The sequence below is a fragment of the Lemur catta genome, chromosome 10 (genome assembly GCF_020740605.2).
Source record: "Lemur catta isolate mLemCat1 chromosome 10, mLemCat1.pri, whole genome shotgun sequence".
Lineage (NCBI taxonomy): Eukaryota > Metazoa > Chordata > Mammalia > Primates > Lemuridae > Lemur > Lemur catta.
The window spans coordinates 70405523-70425982 of NC_059137.1; the positions used below are offsets into that span (position 1 = coordinate 70405523).

The following is a 20460-nucleotide window of genomic DNA, read 5'->3' on the forward strand; positions in this document are numbered from 1 at the left end:
TAACCCCTGGTTACTTAAAGGTGTGCAAAGCTGCTGGTAACACACCCACAGTCACTCTTCAAATAAGTGAGGTCTTACCAAAGTTGAGAACATATTCCAACCCTAACTATACTAGTTGGGGCTAACTTCACGATCCTGGAAATGTCTACACTATCAATATGCTTTAAGGCAGGGGTGGACAAACCAGCCCAATGGCTACTTGGTTGTTTTTGTAGACTCTTATTAGTACAGAGCCATGCCCATTTATTTACACATTACCTATATGGTTGCTTTCACTCAAGGGAAGTGTTGAATACTTGTAACAGAGACCACTTGGCCCTCAGGGCTTAAAATATTTACTGCTTGGCCCTTTTAAGAAACTGTACTGAAGCTACTTTACAGGAATGTTTTACAAACATCAGATTTTGCTTGGTTCTGAACTAAGTCAGCATCAAGAGGCTACATCCTCTAGTGCAGTGGTCCCCAACCTTTTTGGCACCAGGGACCGGTTTCAATGGTCCAACGATTTTAGATTTCAGAACAGATTCTATTACAATTTTATTGTGTAACTCTGGGTAAGCTGCTCACCTTTTTATATGCCTATCTTCTCACCTATAAAAATGAGCTCTAAATCTCAATATTTAAAATCTCACGCTAACCATTATTTACAAAATAATAAGTTTCTGAAAAGACCTTTGATTTTTCTGCTGGCTGCGGTGGCTCATGCCTGTAATCCTAGCACCCTGGAAGGCAGAGGTGAGAGGACTGCTTGAGCTCAAGACCAGCCTGAACAAGACCATCTCTACACCGCGCACACACACGCGCGTGCATACTCACACTCTCACACTCACACACACACAGTAGAAATATTAGCCAAGTGTGATAACAAATGCCTGGAGTCCCAGCTACGTGGGAGGCTGAGGCAGGAGGATTGCTTGAGCCCAGGAGTTTGAGGTTGCAGCGTACTATGATGACGCCACTGCACGCTACCCAGGGCAACAGAGTGAAACTCTATCTTCCGAAAAATTTCAAGAAATAAAAATAAAAAAATAAGATCTTTGATTTTTCAACTGTAGTATTTTTATGTGCTGAGATACCTTCAAAGTAAGAGTAGTTTTAAAGCTAATATTTTTGCTATTCAGTACAAATGGGCTATACCTATTTTTACCTTAATCAGAATGTTATCTAAGCAAAATTGGTAGGAATCACTACATTGGAACCCATTAGAAAAAGAAAATAGTTATCAAAAGACATTTCTTGCCCTACAATCTTTGATCTAAATCTCCCACATACTGACTAAAAGACATTTAGCAGTAAAACCAAACCCTCCAAAATCTGAAATACAGTTGATCCTTAAACAACACAGAGGTTAGGGGTTCAGACCCCCCTGAAGCAGTCAAAAATCTGTGTATAATTTTTGATGCCCCCAAAACTTACCTACCAATAGTCTACTATTGACCAGAGAAGCCTTACCAATAACATAAACAATTAACACATATTGTTATATGTATTATATATATTACATACTATAATCTTACAATAAAGCTAGAGAAAAAAATTATGAAAATCATAATGAAGAGACAATACATTTACAGTACTATGTTTGTCAATACCATAAGTTTATGGTATCTGTTTACAAGATGAGTTGTCTCTCTGAAATGGAAGGCAACTTCAACTGCAGACCTTAATCTACAGTACATAAAAAGCAATTCAACTTTTTCTTGTAATGTCAGGACTTTGCTTCTTGGGAGCACTTCTAGCACCACTAGTGGCACTTCACATGGGTCCCATGGTGCTACTTAAAGTTTACAGTATTGCACTAAACATGAAAAATATGCAAGAATCACAAGAGACCACTTTTTATTGTGATACGCGATTTACACTTTGGAAAGACTAAGTTCTCACGTAAAAATGATCAACATCACAGGTGTCTCAAGCAGATTCTGGCAACACTGGAGCTTACCACCACAACAGGGGGTGGCTACGAAATTATTACAGCAATACAGTATGTACTATAGTCAGTTTTATACAGTTATGATTTAACACTGCATCTTTACTTTTGTTTACATTACTGTCAACTGCAAATGGCTCTATGTATCTTTGTGTAGTTTTTGATAAATTTTAACTTAGACTAGTATCTACATATATTTTATGCATTCATAACATACTTTTTCTTAATTTTTTTCAATATTTCGAGGCTACATGGTTCATTTTTGAGTTTTTTCAAATTGTTATAAATCTCCAAAAAATTTTTCCAATTTTTTAAAAAATCCATATGTAAGTGGACCTGTGAAGTTCAAGCCCGTGTTATTCAAGGGTCAACTATACAGTATCTAGGATGGGACTATCCATCACAACTTACTTCGATAGTGGAAGGGCTTTTGTCTGCACTGCCCAATACAGCAGACACTAGCCACATGTGGCTACTGAACACATGAAACATGGCTAGGGAAACTGAGGAACTGAATTTTAAATTCTATAAATTTTAATTAACTTAAGCTTAAATTTAGCCAGATATGATTAGTGGCTACAGTACTGGACAGTACAAGTCTAGAAAATCACAAAATGTTGGAATGTAACAATCCACTATGTTTTCTGCTACATAAGCTTTCCGTACCCCAAGCCTTTAAGTGACATTTTTAAAAGCATATTTTTGATGTTATATTATTTTAAGTCCAAGGATTTGAAGTGTTTCAAGAGAATAAAAGCAAATAAAAAATAATTTTTTTTAAATGAAATTTCCTTAACATTAAACTGGTAAAGAAGAGAGTACAGGAAACAGCATCACAACCAACAGAATTATCCACACAAGAACACTTTTCTAAATTGGTCCTAATATATTAAAACTGAGTACAACTACATGCATTTAACTAAATGGGTCCACTATATTTCCAAAACATTTCCCAATATCCTTTCTAGATTTTTCAAGATTAAAATGTATCAGACTTTTCTGCACCTACCACTCTTAGCTATCTGATGTCAGCTGTTTTCCCTCACTGTATGGTTCTTCCAAGTTCTTGCACCAAAATCACTTCTCAGATGGTCTGCATCCCTCCCTCCCTCTTGTTGCTACTAAACCTGGAGAAATAAAATATCCAAACTACCAATTCTCTTTGGCTCTCCATAAGTAATGGTCTCTACTCCAGGGTATAATTAGTAAATCATTTCATCGAAATATATGAACTTGAAAACTTCCTGTCGCAAATGTAATCAAGATTCTAAATAACCTTAAATTTTTATTAAGCAAGCTTCTACAATCAGACTAGTAACAAACTTGTTTATTCGTCAAAACACTGACAGACTATTTGGGAATGATAAATGTATTTCTTTGCTACTATTTGTTTTATTTGTTAAAAACAGAGCTTCAACAACATATGTCAAGTACTGGTGTGGCATAAAAACAAATACGGCTCAAAAGCAAACCTAAGAGAACAGGTTTACCTGAGCAGGAGGTCCTATCTGTCTGATTCCAATTGCAGACTCAGAACATAGCCACTGGCGGACTTTCATTATCTCTTACTTGAATAAAAGTGTTATCTTTACTGGAAAATGTAATTGATTTAAGTCTATTTCAGATCTTGGAATTCTAACTTTGTGAGTAAGCTATTTTAACATCTATCTAGAAAAAAACGAGGAAGTTAAAAAGTTGTTTAAGAATGAGGTAACATACTTAAAGATCCTACCACCAAGCCCAGCCTACAGGGAGAATTCGATACATATTTGCAGAATAAAGAACACTAAGGCGGCTCTTCCTGTGCCTCCTCGCGTTTCCCTCCTTAATAATTAGCAACTTTTAGAATATCCGGACCACCTCTGCCCTTAAAGACACAGAGCGGCAACATTCACTCGCTCACCACAAACGTGCATGTACATTCACAGCGCAAAGGAGAGTAGGGTGGAAATCTCAAACTGCTCCTAAGAACTGGCAACAGTTTTGGAAAATACGTCCTCCAGCATCCCACGTGTAGGTGAACTTGGGCTCAGTTTGGAGGACATCGACAAAACACACCAACCAAGCCCAACACTGACGATTTTACCACCATCATCTTCTATCTGAAATTGTTAAAAGCAATTCTCAGGTCACCCCCACCGGCCTCAAAACCAAAGCTTTACCAAGGGATGGAAGGCAAGAAAACTAATCTGACCCTGAGGTCAGAAGACACGAGGAGGAGCAGCAGACGGCGCGGCAGGCACGCGGGTGTGCATGCTGGGAGGGGTGGAGGGTGGTGCGAGGTGACTCGCGCGGGGCTCCGAGGACAACTCAAGCTGCCGGTTCGGGACGCCCTGGAGGCGTGGCAGCCGGAGGGCGAGCGCGACAGGCGCCACCGTTCCGGCTGCTCCGCCGCAACCAGCGGGCGCCCCGACGGGCTGGGCCGGGGTCCGCCACGGACTCCTTACCCGTAGTAGCGGAAGGCATTAATGATCTTCCAGAAGTGTTCGCGCTCGAGCCTCTCCTCCTCCTCCTCGGTGCTGCGCGCGGCCGCCACCACCGCCGAAACCGCCGCGGCCGAGCCCAAACGCCCGGCGAACTGCACTTCCACCTCCTCGCCCCCACTGCGGCCGCCGCCGCCTCCCCCGCAACCCTCCCGCAGCTGAGAGACCGGCGGCGGGGGGCGCCGCCGTCGCTGCATCGCAGCCGCGGCCCTGGGCCTGGCTCGCTTGCGTCTCGCCGCGATTGAAAGCGTGGTGGCGGCTGCTTGGCCTTCCTCTAGACGGCGCCCGCCGCGGACATGCACCCAGCTCGCGGCGCGCTCCGCCCCCGCCACCCTCAAGCCTCCATCGGTGCCGGGCTCCGCCGGGTCTTCGGGGCTCCCGGAAACAGCGCGCATGCGTGTGCGGGTGTACGGCCGAGGGCCCCGGCCGCCGGCGCTCATTTGCTGCCGGGCTTCGGCGACGGCGCGCTGACGTCAGGACGGCGCTTCCAGGGGCGGGGCTAGGGACCCCGTGTGGGGGCGGAGGAGGAGCGCCTTGGCAGGGAGGGGCTGGCACAGCTGGCACCTGTGAGTGGCCGCGTGGGTGGGGCTTAGCTTGCGAGTGCTGGATTGTGGAACACGAGGCTGGACCTAGGCTAAGGCACGAGCGATGGAAGGAAAAACAGAAAGAAAAAGTTCAGCTTGGATGCATTCGGAATTTTTATTTCAGAAAGTGTAAAAGGAAAGTCTTGCATTCACGCCAACTTAAGTTTTAATTCACTTCCTGAGTAAGTTTGGAGGTACTATCATCTTTCCGGTCTTCAGGGGCTTGCAAAAATCCTAATGCCGCTCTCACGGGTGATGGCAGCAGAAGGAAAACGCAGGAACCTAACTCTATCCAGTTTGTGTGCTTGGGAAGTCCATGACACCTCCCGCGTCTAAGGGTGGCCCTTTGCAGTGCCCGACCTGACCTAACCTTACTCTTTTTCGCCTGTATTCATTCACTTTTTGCCTCATTATCTCTGGGCTCAGAGCTAAAATGGCTGCCCTACCCGCATTTTAATGTTATTTTCTGAAAATAACTCATTCCGCGCAATTTAATCCACCGCCCAGCAAATCAGTCTTACAAAATAATTATAAAAGGGAAAGATTGTTTTTATTCGGAATAGTTAAATATGCCTTGGGAACCACAGAGTCTGTTTAAAAGTATATAATCATTGAAAATGAAGTGGCTTCATATTTTCTTAATTCCAATTAATAACTGAAATAAAGGCAATACTAAAAAATAGTGATTATTTTAAGAAGTGATGCACGGCCCTGGCCAGGTGACCACCCTGTCCCCACCTTTCACGCTGTCCTGCCCGCAGGTGGTTGTGGCCACTGTGCCCAGAGGGAAGCAAGCGGCAGAGGCCAGCAATGCCTGGGAAACTCCTCTGTGGGAACACTATGAAGCCGGAAGCACCCTTGGAGGAATCGAGAGCCAGAGGAAGGAGAGGCAAAAGAGCTTTATGGATATCGGAATTTCAGATGAGGGATTATGGAAGTACAGACTTCCCGTATGAGGTTGTTGTGAAGATTTAAACAAGATGAGCAGAAAACACGTTACACAATGCTTGAGTGACAGAAGGAAGTCAAGGCACCATTATGACTTAGGGGAGAATTGCTCATAACCTGGATGTTGTTCCCAAGCCCAAAAAAGCTAAAATGAAAGAGAAGCTAAGTGGAGACACTGAAGAAGGATTTAATGGACTTTTGGATGAATTCTCTAAATCACATAAGTCAAGAAGAAAAGATCTATCAAATGGAGATATTGATAAATATTAAGAAAAAATCAAAGTGAGGATCATCCTTAGATAGTTCTATCCATGAATCAAGTGATAATAAACTAAAGGAGACCCTAATACATGAACAGAAAAAAGCCTCTGCAATTTCCCTATTTCTGAAGAGACTAAAGCTTCTGACAGGTCAAGGGGTAACATATCTCTTTCCTATTCAAGTTAAGATCTTTGGTCTTGTATATGAAGGAAAAGGTTTAATAATTGCTCAAGCATGAACAAGAACAGAAAAGACATTCTCTTTTGCCATTCCCTTGATTTAAAGACTCCAAAGAAATCAAGAAACAATTACTAAAAAGCCACTCACCAAAGGTATTTGTTTTGGCTCCCATAAGGGAACTGGCAAACCAAGTGGACAAAGACCTCAAAGATATACTCGGAAACAGTGTGGTGTTATTTTTATGGTGGAGCAACATGTCAAAACCAAATTAATCATATAAAAAATGGTATTGACATCTTGGTTGGGACCCTTGGTCACATCAAAGGCCACCTGCACAGTGGTTGATTGGATGTTTTTCAAGTGTGCCATCTTGTGCTTGATGAAGTGGATCAAATGTTAGATTTAGGTTTTGCTGAACAAGCTGAAGATATTATTCCTGAATCCTACAAAACTGGTTCTGAATACAATCCCCAGACTTAGGTTTTTTCTGCAACTTGCCCACAGTGAGTATACAAAGTTGCAAAAAAATTACATGAAATCCAGATATGAACAGGTTGGCCTGGTTGGAAAAATGACTCAAAAGTCTGCAACTACTGTGGAACATTTGGCCATCCTGTGTCATTAGTCTTAGAGGCCAGCAGTTATTGGAGATGTCCTTCAAATCTACAGTGCGTCTAAAGGGAGGGCTATTATTTTCTGTGAGACCAAGAAGGATGTAACTGAAATGGCTCCGAATCCACACACAAAGCAGAATGCTCAGTGTTCACATAGTGATATTGCACAGTTACAAAGAGAAATTACACTGAAAGGTTTCAAAGAAGGTAGTTTTAAAATTTTGGTGGCAACCAGCATGGCTGCCCGTGGTTTGGAGATTCCTGAGGTTGACCTGGTGATTCAAAGTTCTGCTCCTCAGGATGTTAAGTCCTACATCCATCACTCTGGATGCACAGGTAGAGCTTGCCAGACAGGGATTTGTATATGTTTTTATCAACCAAAAGAAAGAGGTCAACTAAGATGTGGAACAAAAAGTAGGTATTAGTTTTAAACATGTATGTGGTTCCTTCTACAATGGATTTAGTTAAATCTAAAAGCATGGATATCATCAGGTATCTGGCCTTGATTCTTACTCTGCTATTGATTTTTTCTGACCATCAGCTCAGAGAAAGGGGCAGTGGCTGCAACATTAGCACACATTTCTGGTGCATCCAGCTTTATTAGCACCACACTCTAACCAAATGAGCCAACCGGCCACCTTGCACCCAGCTTTAAACCACAATCTTTGATCACCTCTGATAAGGGGCTTGTGACCATGACTCTGGAAAGCCTAGAGTAAATACAAGATGTTAGTTGTCCTTGGAAAGAATTTAACAGAAAGCTGAATAGCAATGCTGTGTCCCAGATTACCAGAATGTGCCTCCTGGAAGGAAATACAGGTGTTTACTTTGCAAGTCCTACAACCAAGTCAGAAAGATTACAGGTAGAGTGGCATGATACAGACTGGATACTCTCAGTGCTGGCCAAACTACCTAAAATTGAAGAATATTATGATGGAAACACATATTCTAATTCCAGACAGAAAAGTGGCTGGTCAAGTGGCTGGTTAGGCCGGTCAGGTGGTTTATCTGGTGGCCGGTCAGGTAGAGGGAGTTGACAGGGGAGTCGCTCAGGATGTTGACAAGGTGGTAGAAGATGAAATGGGAATAGCAATTGACCAGAAGCGGGGACCACAAACAAGTTTTGACTGAGTATTGGATAGTTAATCTACCCGTGTGAGCTTGCCTATTTCTGCCTAATCATGTGCATTATCCACCAGAAATCAAGTCATCATAGTTGAGCTATGTGTCTGCTGTTTGCAAAGAAGTTGGTCATATTTTATTGAAAAGTATTTCACAAGAATGATAGTAAAAAAATCTACTTATCCAGTTATACCTTAGAATAAAAAAAAACCTTTTGTTGTCTATTTTATTTAAACACTGATAAGGTTATCATTACATTTTTATACAAGACTTTCCTAAAATTTTAGTCTATTTACATAATGCAGTTATACATGATTCAAATCTTTTTTAAAAGTGCAAAGGATTACAAATATGAATTGTTTCTTTACCCCTGTCCCTGGCCAACTGTATTTCCTGTCCAGACACAATATGCCAATTCCTTGCCTGTTCTTCCAGATTTCCTATCTAATGCCTATTTTTTTTAGAGACTAGTATTTGGAAGTTATATGTTATATAAATTGGCCTAATATTAACTGTTACTAATAGTGTTTTCAGATACACACACACAAATTATACATTTGTGACATGTATACAGGCGTGAATGACTTCATTGATAAAGGCCAGCATGTCATGGATAAAGATAATAAGCTGCATACTTTTCAGCATCCTAGGAAGTATCATAAACATGTTCAAGTTAGTTTCATAGGTAGAGATTTATTTGGTTCTGTCTCATAATTTGGTGAGTTTTAGAGTTTGTGTCATTAAGGTGCTCAACTTTAAACTCAATTGCCATTTTACAAGTAAGGAAACTGGGGAGAACAGAGATAGTAAGTGATCTTCATGCACCCAACCAGGTCTTGTGCCTATATTTTATCAGTATTCAGTTATGACTGCAACTGTACTTTTAAAATATTTTGCTATCTAACATTCGTTTATCACTTAATATTTTTCAAATTCTTTTCCCTGTTTTATCATCTTATTTGTTCCTTAACTCTGTGAACTAGGTGTTATTATTATTTTACTTTAACAAATGAAGAAACAGACTCAGAGAAGTTAATTTTCCTGCCCACATACACCTAAATAGAAGAGTTGAAGTTCATTCATTCTTGTCAACAAATATGTTGATTGCTTACTATGTTTCTTACACTGAGCTGAAGGTAGCTAGAAGCTAGTGAAAGTATGAACTTTTTGTTCTAGATTTGCCACTTAGTAACTCTGTGATCTATTTGAAAAGTTACTTGAAGTCTCGATTATATCATTTCTAAAATATGCATTGTACCCTTTTCACAGGGTCATTGGGAGGAATAAATGAAATAAAGGATGATAAATTGCCTGGTAGATTGGCTCAATGTTAGCTTTCTTCCCTCATTTCAGATGTCTTTATATTTATTTATTTATTTACTTATTTATTGACAGAGTCTCACTTTGTCACCCTGGCTAGAGTGTGGTGACATCATCATAGCTCACAGCAACCTCGAACTCTTGGGCTCAAGTGATCCTCCTGCCTCAGCCTCCTGAGTAGCTGGGACTACAGGTACGTGCCACCATGCCCGGCTAATTTTTCTATTTTTGGTAAAAACCAGGTCTGATTTGTGTGTGTGTGTGTGTGTGTGTGTGTGTGTGTGTGTGTGTGTGTGTGTGTATTTATTTATTTATTTATGTAGAGACATAGTCTTGCTCTGTAGCCTTGGGTAGAGTGCAGTGGTGTCATCATAGCTCACTGCAACCTCAAACTCCTGGGCCCAAGCAATCCTCCCGCCTCAGCCTCCCTAGTAGCTGTGACTACAGGCATGTGCCACCACACCAGGTTAATTTTTTTCTATTTTTAGTAAGGATGGGATCTCGCTCTTGCTCAGGCTGGTCTTGAACTCCTGAGCTCAAGCAGTCCTCCCACCTCTGCCTCCTAGAGTGCTAGGATTACAGGACTCGGCTAGATGTCTTTAGAATAAATTTTTAGCCTTGTTTTAAAACACTTTTCTTAAGACTTCCTTGACCTAACTTCTTTGCAGTGAGTTTCCTCTATAGATGTCTTCCCAAACCATGGAGTTAGTTTATGCTTAAAGCTTTGGAATGTTTTCATCAGAAGGAGGTCAATTAATCTCCAGGAATTGATAATAAAAAAACAGCCGGGCGAGGTGGCTCACACCTGTAATCCTAGCACTCTGGAAGGCCGAGGCAGGTGGATGGTTTGAGCTCAGGAGTTCCAGACCAGCCTGAGCAAGAGCGAGACCCCATCTCTACTAAAAAAATACAAAGAAATTAGCTGAACAACTAAAACTATATAGAAAAAATTAGCTGGGAATGGTGGCGCATGCCTGTAATCCCAGCTACTTGGGAGGCTGAGGCAGTAGGATTGCTAGAGCCCAGGAGTTTGAGGTTGCTGTGAGTTAGGCTGATGCCACGGCACTCTAGCCAGGGCAACAGAATGAGAGTCTGTCTCAAAAAAGATAAAAAAGATAAAAAAATAATAAAAAGCATCATCATGCTCTCTTTAGTTATTCTAAAGAATTGTTAATTAAGTAGTTAAAGCTCAACATTCATACATTGCTGATGGGAATATGAAATGGTACAGCCACTTTGAAAAAGAGGGCAAAGCAGGTTTGCTGTGTATTGGTTACCAACTTCTCTGGTCTGGTGAGAAAGAATACCCACGTATACAAGTTACACAAAGTGGATTGATTCTTTACAGATAGGAAGCAAGGGACAACAGAAGCATAAAATTCATTGCAAGCCAGTCACCCAAGACTTAGGAAAGTTGCCCTGGGAGGATGGAGTCTCATCTGCATGTGCCCTACTTGCACGGCAGCTGAGTGACCCTGAAAAGCAGATCACTTTGGGTTTTATATCCTGGGGGCAACATGACACACTGGGCTGAGATGACAAACATGGGGACTGGAACAGAGCCTGAGCTGATCCAGCCAGTCCTACATCTCAGGATATTGCATTTTTAGCACATTTTGTAGTTATTCTTGAGAACTACAAGTGAGAAAAGTTGGAGTGCTGGGTCAGTCCAAGGCCAGCGGAGAACTGTCATGCAGAGTATAGCCATTTCTTATAAAATTGAACATTTGCTTAGCATACAACCTAGCAATTGCACTCTTAGACATTTATCCCAGAGAAATGAAAACATATGTACCCACCAAAGCCTGTACATAAAAGTTCACAGTTGCTTGGGAGCTCTCTAAAGCATTACTGGTTCAGGGTATTCCCCTTCCCCCCAAAAAGAGTTCCTAGCAGCTTTGTTAGGTAGATAGTGAGGGACAGTGTCCCTCCAACTCTCCTAGGGACAAAAGGAGGCTCCTCGTCTTGGTGCTGCCCCACCTTGATCCTGCCCCAGGCCTACTATATGTCTTTTCATCTTCAACAGTCTCTGCTTTCCTTTTGCCCTTTCTTTTTATTATACCATTTTTTGTTTGTTTGTTTTGAGACAACTAGATCATTTGACCTGCAGAATATCCCACATTTTGTATTTGGCTGATAGTTTCCCCCTGGCATCATGTCTTGCTTCTTTTACTCAATATTACAAGGATTTGTCCACAGTGTTATAAATAGCTATAATTCATCCACTTTCATAGTATGAAGTATTCCTTGGACATATATATCACTATTTTTTTTAACTTTTCCACTCCGTTATTTTATGCAAAATATCACTATTTTTTATTAGAGGCACCTTATCTTTTTCACACACACCCCAGCTTTCTTAACCATTTTTGTTTTTCTTCAGAGCATTAGCACTACATTGCATTACTTATTGGGCATATAGTAGGTATCTTATTCAATTGTCTTGAGGGCAAGAATCAAGTCTCTTTGTATTTCCTGTACTCCTTCTATATAGTAAGTACTAATATATGTTGTTCAACTTGCTTAATTTCAATTTTCTTCTTAATAGTGAATTTGGCAAAGAACTTTCTTTTATCATTAAGATTCTTTTGAAAGCTACTCAACCTGGGCCATGATTTTTAGTTACAGACAACAGAATCCACCCTAGGTAGTTTAAGCAAAAAAATGATTTCTTAAAAGAAATTAGGCACACACAGCTCCCAGGAGGACCTGGGAATGAAGCTTGACTGCCACACAAGAACAAGATAGCAGCCATACCTATTGTTAGTTGTTCCAAAGGATACTGTTTTAATGTACACCAAGGCAACCACTGCCCACTATTCATCCCTTACAGTGTTAAGTACCAGACAATAAAACCTGTACTGTAACTATCATGGAAGAACCAGATGCTTCTGCCATAAAATCCAATTTCCCTATATGTTGCCACCTTCTCACTTCTCCTTCCAAGTTGGAACCTCAGTTAAGAGGGAATATGGAGATGGAGTTTTTAGCTTTCTAACTTCTAAAGTAGAGGAAAGCATGCTAGAGAGTGGAAGGAGGTGATGGGGTTCAGTGAGCTAGCATAACTGCCGGAGTGACTACATGTGTCACTGATTAACATTATGGCTAACACTGGCTGAATGGGGCTGAGTGAGAAGGGGTATTATGGCATGGGAGCAGGAACGCCAGATTTGGCTTATGATGTTGATCATAACTAGGTGTGTGACATTGGGCAAGTCATTTAACCTACCTGGAATCAGTGTCGTCATATAGACAATGAAACAATTGCACTATTCTTAAAAGATCCTTCTACCTTGAATAGTCTATGATTCAAAGATAATTTGACAGGTAATATCCTTTGATTTCAACATTTTCTTCAGAAAAAAATGTTCTGTTAGCAATATTTATATCTGCAGTTTTCTATATTTAGTTGGCTCTTTTCTGCTCTCAATGTGTGTATTTAATTATTTCCTAAAACACCTTACTGTCTAGCATGGGATGCTTAGATGCCATTTCCAAAACTGGTCTTTCCCACAGTATACAATTGATGAACATGATGAATTGAAGAGAATGAAATTCCGTGTTCTATGATCAGAACAGGAAGTTGCAAATTGTTTTTCCACTCTAAGTCAGATGCTTAACAAAAAATCTCTTAATTTTCCCAGCCACACCAACAAAGTTACTCCCTCATTATTCTTGAGAATGTTTCATAATCAATAAGTGTTTGTATATAAAGGCTTTGAAATCTGCAGCTCTGCTCATCTGTTAATCCTAAGTATATTTTTATTGGCCTCATATTCCCCAGGTGGATGCCTCATGGAAGCTTTGTAATTATATGTTGATTTTAACTGACCTTTTAACTAACTACTTTGCCTACTAGACTGTATGTTCTTTGAGACAGGAGACATATCTGTTTTGTTCATGCCTGTATCCCCAACATCTAGCACAGTGTTTGGCATGTGAAGATTTTCTATAACCAGTTTGTGGAATAAATAAATGAATTTACAAATGCCATGCATGGCACTAAGCACTGTAATATATCATCGCATATAATAATACTTAAAATAGTATCATTATTTTTTTTACAGATGGGAACACTGTAATTTAAGATGTTAAGTGGCTCTATCAAAGTCATACAGCTATTAAATGGTAAAGCCCATAGTTGAAAGCAGGTCTACAAAGCCGAAGAAACTATTAACTACTGGACCTACTGAAGTCAGTCTTGTCTCTCTTTAAGTAAGTTTCATGAAGTCCTTCTACTTTTGGAAATCTTATTAATTTGTAAATAGTTGTTATTTATAGGCATTTAGCCTTCTAGGTGGGAAAATAAAAGATATATTTTGCTGACCAAAACTGAGAGGAATATGTTTATGGAGACAAACTATTTCTTACTCTTTATTTTAAAAATCTAGTTTCATATCAACAATGATTCAAACTGCTATTGATCTAGGACCTTAAGGAAAAGGGGGAATGCAGCTAGGGGCTTCCTTGACCCAATACCAGAATCCCCTTACAATTATTATCATCATTCTAGGATTTATGACTTGGAATTTCTCTATTAATTCTGCTCTTTATGGATACTATCTTTGACTTAGAACTAGCTATTATAGTTTTGCTTGGGTGTTCTTTGTTCTTGTAGCTGTATCTAGGCTAAGGCTACAATAATTTAGTTTTAAAGTAATGAGAATACTCTCCACTATGGAACTGGAAATATGATTCCTATAAATAAATGGTCACCTTGTACCTTTAGTGAATCTTTATATTTTTAATTATAGGAACGAAAATCCAGTTGCAATCTTTGTATACACGTTGTTTTAATGCTCTCAATAATTATTCTCAAACTTGGAATGAAAATTCTATTACTTGCAAGATGAAAGGAGAACCTAAGAAAAAGAAAATTCTATTACTATTGTTAATTTTTTTTGTTAAAAAGTGAAGTAAAAGGGATTTTGTGTAAATGATGAGTGCTAAGTTAGTTACAAAATAAATCATAGGCTATCTACTGTCAGTATTTCTTTCCAGAGGCACTAAAGTAGTCCCTACAAAAATGCCTTCCATCCCTTAAGCTTTAAATCTTGTGCTTGTTGTTGGGGAGCATTTCAAGTCAAAGTGATACTTTGAACTGACATTATTCCATGATTCCCCACCCAGAAATCCAGGGCTGAGTTACCTAATGGGCCTACCCATGCATGCTTAGGGTATCCTCTAAGCAAATGTACCCAAATAAAACATTTTGGAAAGAGTTATGTATTTATTACTTCCCAAAAAAGCATCAAAGTAGTAATTATAGGGAAAAAAGTCAGAATTTTATGGCACATCCTCACATTTATTTTATAGATGATTCTTGTTGTTCTAAATTACTTATAGTGATAAATATGGGAGCACCACGGTATTTTCAGGGCAAAAAGCCTGCAAAAGTCATCTGAACGCTCTGCCAGAAACACAGATTTGTGCTTTGTCTGAAGACTCGTATACGTAAGAAAGACAGGTTCTACTTCCTTTTTCACTGCAAATCCAGTCTCCAAGATCTTGGCCTGGTTTTACCATCTGGCTTTGACCTTTTCTAAAATTATCATTAAGGAATAAAATTGGGCTACCCTATTTGTATTAGCAGAATCACTCTAACACCCTATCATGATTCCTGTCTCTCCTTTAAAATCCTTTCAGTCTAGAAAGTTCCCTTCTATCCAGCTTTTAATGAGCTATACCAGTGGTCCACCTTTGCTCTTCAAAAGTGTAGACCCTGTACCAGCTTCATTGATATCTCCTGGGATACTATTAGAAATGCAGTACTTCAAGCCTCACCTACTGAATCTGAATCTGCACTTAAATAGATCCATAGGCACATTAAATTTTGAAAAGCATTGCTGTAGAAACAATACAAACTTAGAACTCTCCTTCCTCTCTTACTGAGTTTCTCACATTGCTTTGTAATTATACTTTAAAATATCTGGTTGCCCAGTAGAATGTGAACTTATTTAAGGCACAGACTATCCCTGTTTCTAGTACTGTTTTACACAGTGTAGGGGATCTATAAACATTGCAATGAACATATAGAGCAGGGTTTGGCAAACTTCTGCAGAGAATTGGACAGCAAATATTTTCAGCTTTGCAAGCCATAAGGTCTCTCACAACTACTCAACTCTTCTGTCATAGCATGCAAGCAATCACAGAGAATACATAAAGGAATAGATGTAAGCTGGGCGTGGTGGCTCATGCCTCTAATCCTAGCACTCTGGGAGGCTGAGGCGGGAGGATTGCTTGAGCTCAGAACTTCAAGACCAGCCTGAGCAAGAATGAGACCTGGTCTTGACTAAAAATAGAAATATTAGTCTCTACTAAAAATAGAAAAATTATCCAGGCATCCTGGCACTTGCCTATAGTCCCAGCTACTCGGGAGGTTGAAGCAAGAGGATTGCTTGAGCCCAGGAGTTTGAGGTTGCTGTGAGCTGCAATGATGCCACTGCACTCTACCCAGGGCAGCAGAGTGAGACTCTGTCTCAAAAAAAAAAAAAAAGGAGTGGATGTGTAGATGTGACTATGTTTCAAAAAGACTTTATTTAAAAAAATAGGTGACTGGCTGGACTTGGCCCATGGGACATAATTTGATGACCCTGATATAGATGAATCAGTGTTGACAATAAACATGTATGCTGCTGTAAATGACTTTCTTTCTTTTTTTTTAAATTATTATTTCATTTTATTTTATTTTTGAGACAGAGTCTTACTCTGTTGCCCGGGCTAGAGTGCCGTGGCGTCAGCCTAGCTCACAGCAACCTCAAACTCCTGGGCTCAAGTGATCCTCTTGCCTCAGCCTCCCAAGTAGCTGGGATTATAGGCCATGCACCACCACACCAGGCTAAATTTTTCTATATATTTTTAGTTGTCCAGCTAATTTCTTTCTATTTTTTAGTAGAGATGGGTCTCGCTCTTGCTCAGGCTGGTCTCGAACTCCTGAGCTCAAACGATCCACCCGCTTCAGCCTCCCAGAGTGCCAGGATTACAGTCATAAGCCACTGCGCCCAGCCTGTAAATGACTTTCTCTTTTTTTTTCCACACCACCTGGAGGCCCTTCTAGGCCTTAAACACCATTTCTATGTCTATGTCTTTTTTTATTGATGTATCTCGCAGATGTTTGTTTCCCAGTTCATGGGCCTATTAGCCCTTTCCCTGTCTCAAGAAAAGTGGAAGTAGGAGAGTATATAACCAAGAGCCATAAGCAGGATATTTCCCACATACCAGCAGAGTCTGAAGTTCACCCTAAATTTTATAGCAGCTGCCTAGGAACCCCTATGTGATTTGAATCATTTCTCTTCTTCTGAACATCAATTAGCTGAAACTGAATTTAACATGTAAAACCTGAAGCTGGAACCATGACTAGGAGAGTGTCAGAATTTATCTTCCTAAAACTCTAGAAAAGTCAATGTGTTTTAGTGGGAGTGATGATTCTTTCTCACTCTTGATGTTTCCATCCAGGAAAAGGGAGTTCAGTCAAGCAATGACTTTCCCTAATCTTTATTCAATCTGGTTCTCGAAGGTGGAGTGAGTCATCTGATCGGTACATTTGGAAAGAATAAACTAGGCATGCTTGGCTCAATTCCTGACCCTATTTTTTTCCTCTGGGGATTAAACTTGTTTGCAGTAAGCACAATTTCTTCCCTGTTACTCATGCTATAAAGTCCTTCCCAGTTGGAAAAGGTGTCCTGTTTTAATGCTGCCTGTGATTCTCTGAGTAAATCTGACTATTTCTGGATGAAGTTAGGAGACTCATTTTACTTTCACATTAAGATATCTCTTCCACGGTAGGCTTTATCAGTAACTGAGGGGGCCTTTTAGCCACCATCTGCCTCTTCTTTGTTTTATTGCTCAATTTGTTCTGAGCCTAGGTGGAAAGGAGGGGAGTATATTTACTATATTTTCTTATATTCTGTATTCTTGATGCTCTGGCACCTGGGGCCTCACTGACCAGGGAGAGGCTGACCCTCCCGGGGCTAGCTAGTTCCTAGAGACAGTAAACAACCCCTCTGTGCCTTTCATTTGTAAATTGGCCAATCCAGAGGCCATATCCTCCTACCATCTCCTTTGTGGACCTCTCACACACCAAGCCAAAATTCTCCTCCCTAATCAACCTTGGGCCAGGTCCCAGACAACTCAGGACTGCCCCTATATCCCAGAGACGACTGAAATTATTAAAACGAACCAAGGCCAGGCGTGGCGGCCCATTCCTGTAATCCTAACAGTCTGGGAGGTCGAGGCGGGAGGATCACTTGAGGTCAGGAATTCAAGGTCAGACTCAGCCAGAGTGAGACCCCCATCTCTACTAAAAATGGAAAGAAATTAGCTGGACAAGTAAAAATAGCAAAAATTAGCTGGATGTGCTAGTACACGCCTGTAGTCTCAGCTACCTGGGAGGCTGAGGCAGGAGGATCGCTTGAGCCCAGGAGTTTGAGGTTGCTGTGAGCGAGGCTGACACTACAGCACTTGAGCCCAGGAAACAGAGACTCCATCTCAAAAAAAAAAACAAAAAACACAACTAATCAAGCCTAAATCAGCTTACTGTGCCTTGCCCTGCCTTTCCTGTGGAAACCATGATAACATTTAATGGCCATGTTTTCTCTCGCTCCTTCTGCCTCCTGACCAATCCTGGTGCTTCCCAGGGCAGCCCTGCGTGGTGCGGCATGCTCCTTCCTCTTGGGAACTGTAACAAACTGTCTCTTCAATGGCAGTCATCTCCTGATCTGTTGGCCTCACCTAACCTAAATAATAAAACCTACATTTTAAAACAGAGAGGTGTTATTGGGCCCCTCCAAAGGCCCCAACGGATACCGTCAGGAGGTGATGTGAAGTTTAACATTATACCAAAGTCACTCATATCATTTTTCTCTTCTTTCCTGACATATTTGCTTTGAAATCAGGGAGATGGAAACAGAATTACCCTAATATCTGGGCCCTAATTAGCACTAATTTGCCCAGTTTTCATTTATTTTTGAGATTCTAACCATAAATTTTGAAGGAAAATTAACTTATCTAAGAATTTTTGTCTATCTTCATAAGTATAAAACGGTTTTAAGTATTATGAACTCAAGAGAAATGTAATTCATGGTCCAAGCTCTCAAGAAGCTTATGGTACACTGGGAAACCAAAACTAGAAAATATTAGACAGTTGAGATGATTTAGTTTTAAAAAAAGGGAAGAACAGTTTGAAAGTGGTATGACAACTAGATCTGAAAGAATGAATTTAACTTGAGGAGGCAAAGAGATAGGAGTACTCTTTGCAAACCAATTCAAATTGGTTTAAGCCAAATATTTTTTTCAAGGATTTATTGTTTCTTATTATCAAAAAGATCAGGCATAGGTAGGTATAGAGGCTCAAATCATATTATCAGGGATCTGTCACTTGCTATTTTGGCTTTTCTAAACACTATTCTTCTCTAAAAATTCCACCAGAAGGTCTGAGCTGGGCTCTGATAGACCAGCATGGGTCACATGCCCTTAGTTGAACTAGTTGCTGTAACAAAGGAACTTTGGTTCTCCGATTAGCCAGGGTTGGACTATGTGCCACCCTAAAGCTGGCTATGGAGTCAGCCACATCCAAACCTATGGACTAAAAGTAGGGGTTTGATGGTTCCCAAAGAAATTGAGAACTATTACCAAAATGTAAAATTGATTCTAGACAGCAAAGTAACAATCTTTGGTGTAGTGGGAGAATAACAACATGAGCAAGGTGGAGAGAAAGGCAAAGACAAATCTGATTATAATCCACATGAAAAAATAGGAGAAAACGTATTTCAATAATTCAAGCATTACAAATTATTAGGAACTTTAAAAGTCAGACAGAAGAGTCTGCAGGAATCACTAAGCAATGAAGATTCATTTTAGCTTCTGAGGCACTAGAGTGGTATCATGGAAGTAGTATTAATATTATAGCACAATTAATTAGATAAGAGACGGGGATAAACTGTTGTCAGGAAGACCAGATGAGAAGATTGTTTGAAGAATCCTGAAATGGCATGATACAGATTTATGGTAGATAGTAATAGTGAAAGGAATAGATCAAGTGAAAATCCAGATAATATTTTCAAAGAAAAGTCAGAGCTGAATATGGGACATGACTAAAGGGGAGAATCAAAAGGGTTGCCAAAGATTGTAGGTAGAATTACAAAGGTATTACGAGCAGAAATTTATGAGGACAGTGGGTTTGTCCTTCTCCCAATGCCCCTCACACAAGTCTACTCTCTTATCCTCCATTTGATATCTCTCTAATCTAGCAGATTGGATGAAGACTGCTAGAAATTCTAAGGACTGAAGATTGTAGTGTCCCACCTCCACTGCCATATGTAATTCCAAATAAAAATATTTATGGTCAAATAGGCATAAGGAAGCCCAACAGTCATGATTTGTCACATGATGCTACTGTGATGATTTGTTTACAATTGCAAATATGGTGTTTTGTAATTTTTTTTCTAACTGGAAGTTTACTTGCTGATACCCTAATGCATGTTTACTCTATGAAATCCAGGACTAGCTGGTAATAATGTCATTACTTTTCACTAACAGGTTGGAAACACATATTTTAGGCTGCAGATGTTCACTGTTTTTTTTGTTTTGTTTTGTTTTAAGGAAACTATTAAAATGGTGCTCGAATATAGCTGAAATACTTATTTATAACTTCTAGCTTTTAAAAAATGAAAGTATATCTACCTAACTTTAGTAATTAAAACTATTTGATAGGACTATCAATTATATCTAGGCAGAAGGAAGAAAAGAGAGGGAAGAGAAAAGATGAAAAGTGCATTAGGTGAAGATATCTCCTGATTGGGGAAAGGACTGACATTAGCATTTAGGCAAAGAGACCTATCTTTCCTTCCCAGCTTCCCTTCTCTGGTCACTAGATCAGAAGATAAATTCTTCTTCATTTTAGGAAACTGGAGAGATTGGATGATTTGGTGGATAGAATGTAGAGAATGCAAGAATGAGCAAGGAAGTAAAGTCTAGAATGAAAAAAGAAAGCTGAGTACCACAATTCTAAGTTCATAATT

General features: G+C 40.1%; 1 protein-coding gene and 1 pseudogene across 1 annotated transcript in view; one reads left to right on the forward strand and one right to left on the reverse strand.

Annotated features, from left to right (window-relative positions):
- CARNMT1 (carnosine N-methyltransferase 1) overlaps positions 1-4842 on the reverse strand; it is a 44922-nt gene extending 40080 nt beyond the window's left edge. Inside the window, exon 1 of the mRNA XM_045562578.1 lies at positions 4378-4842. Within this exon, the coding sequence (XP_045418534.1) occupies positions 4378-4808 (431 nt within the window). The 5' untranslated portion in view covers positions 4809-4842. The remainder of the gene's footprint in view (positions 1-4377) is intronic.
- A 965-nt stretch (positions 4843-5807) lies between these two features.
- On the forward strand, positions 5808-7245 carry LOC123645913 (annotated as a pseudogene).
- The last annotated feature ends 13215 nt before the right edge of the window (positions 7246-20460 follow it).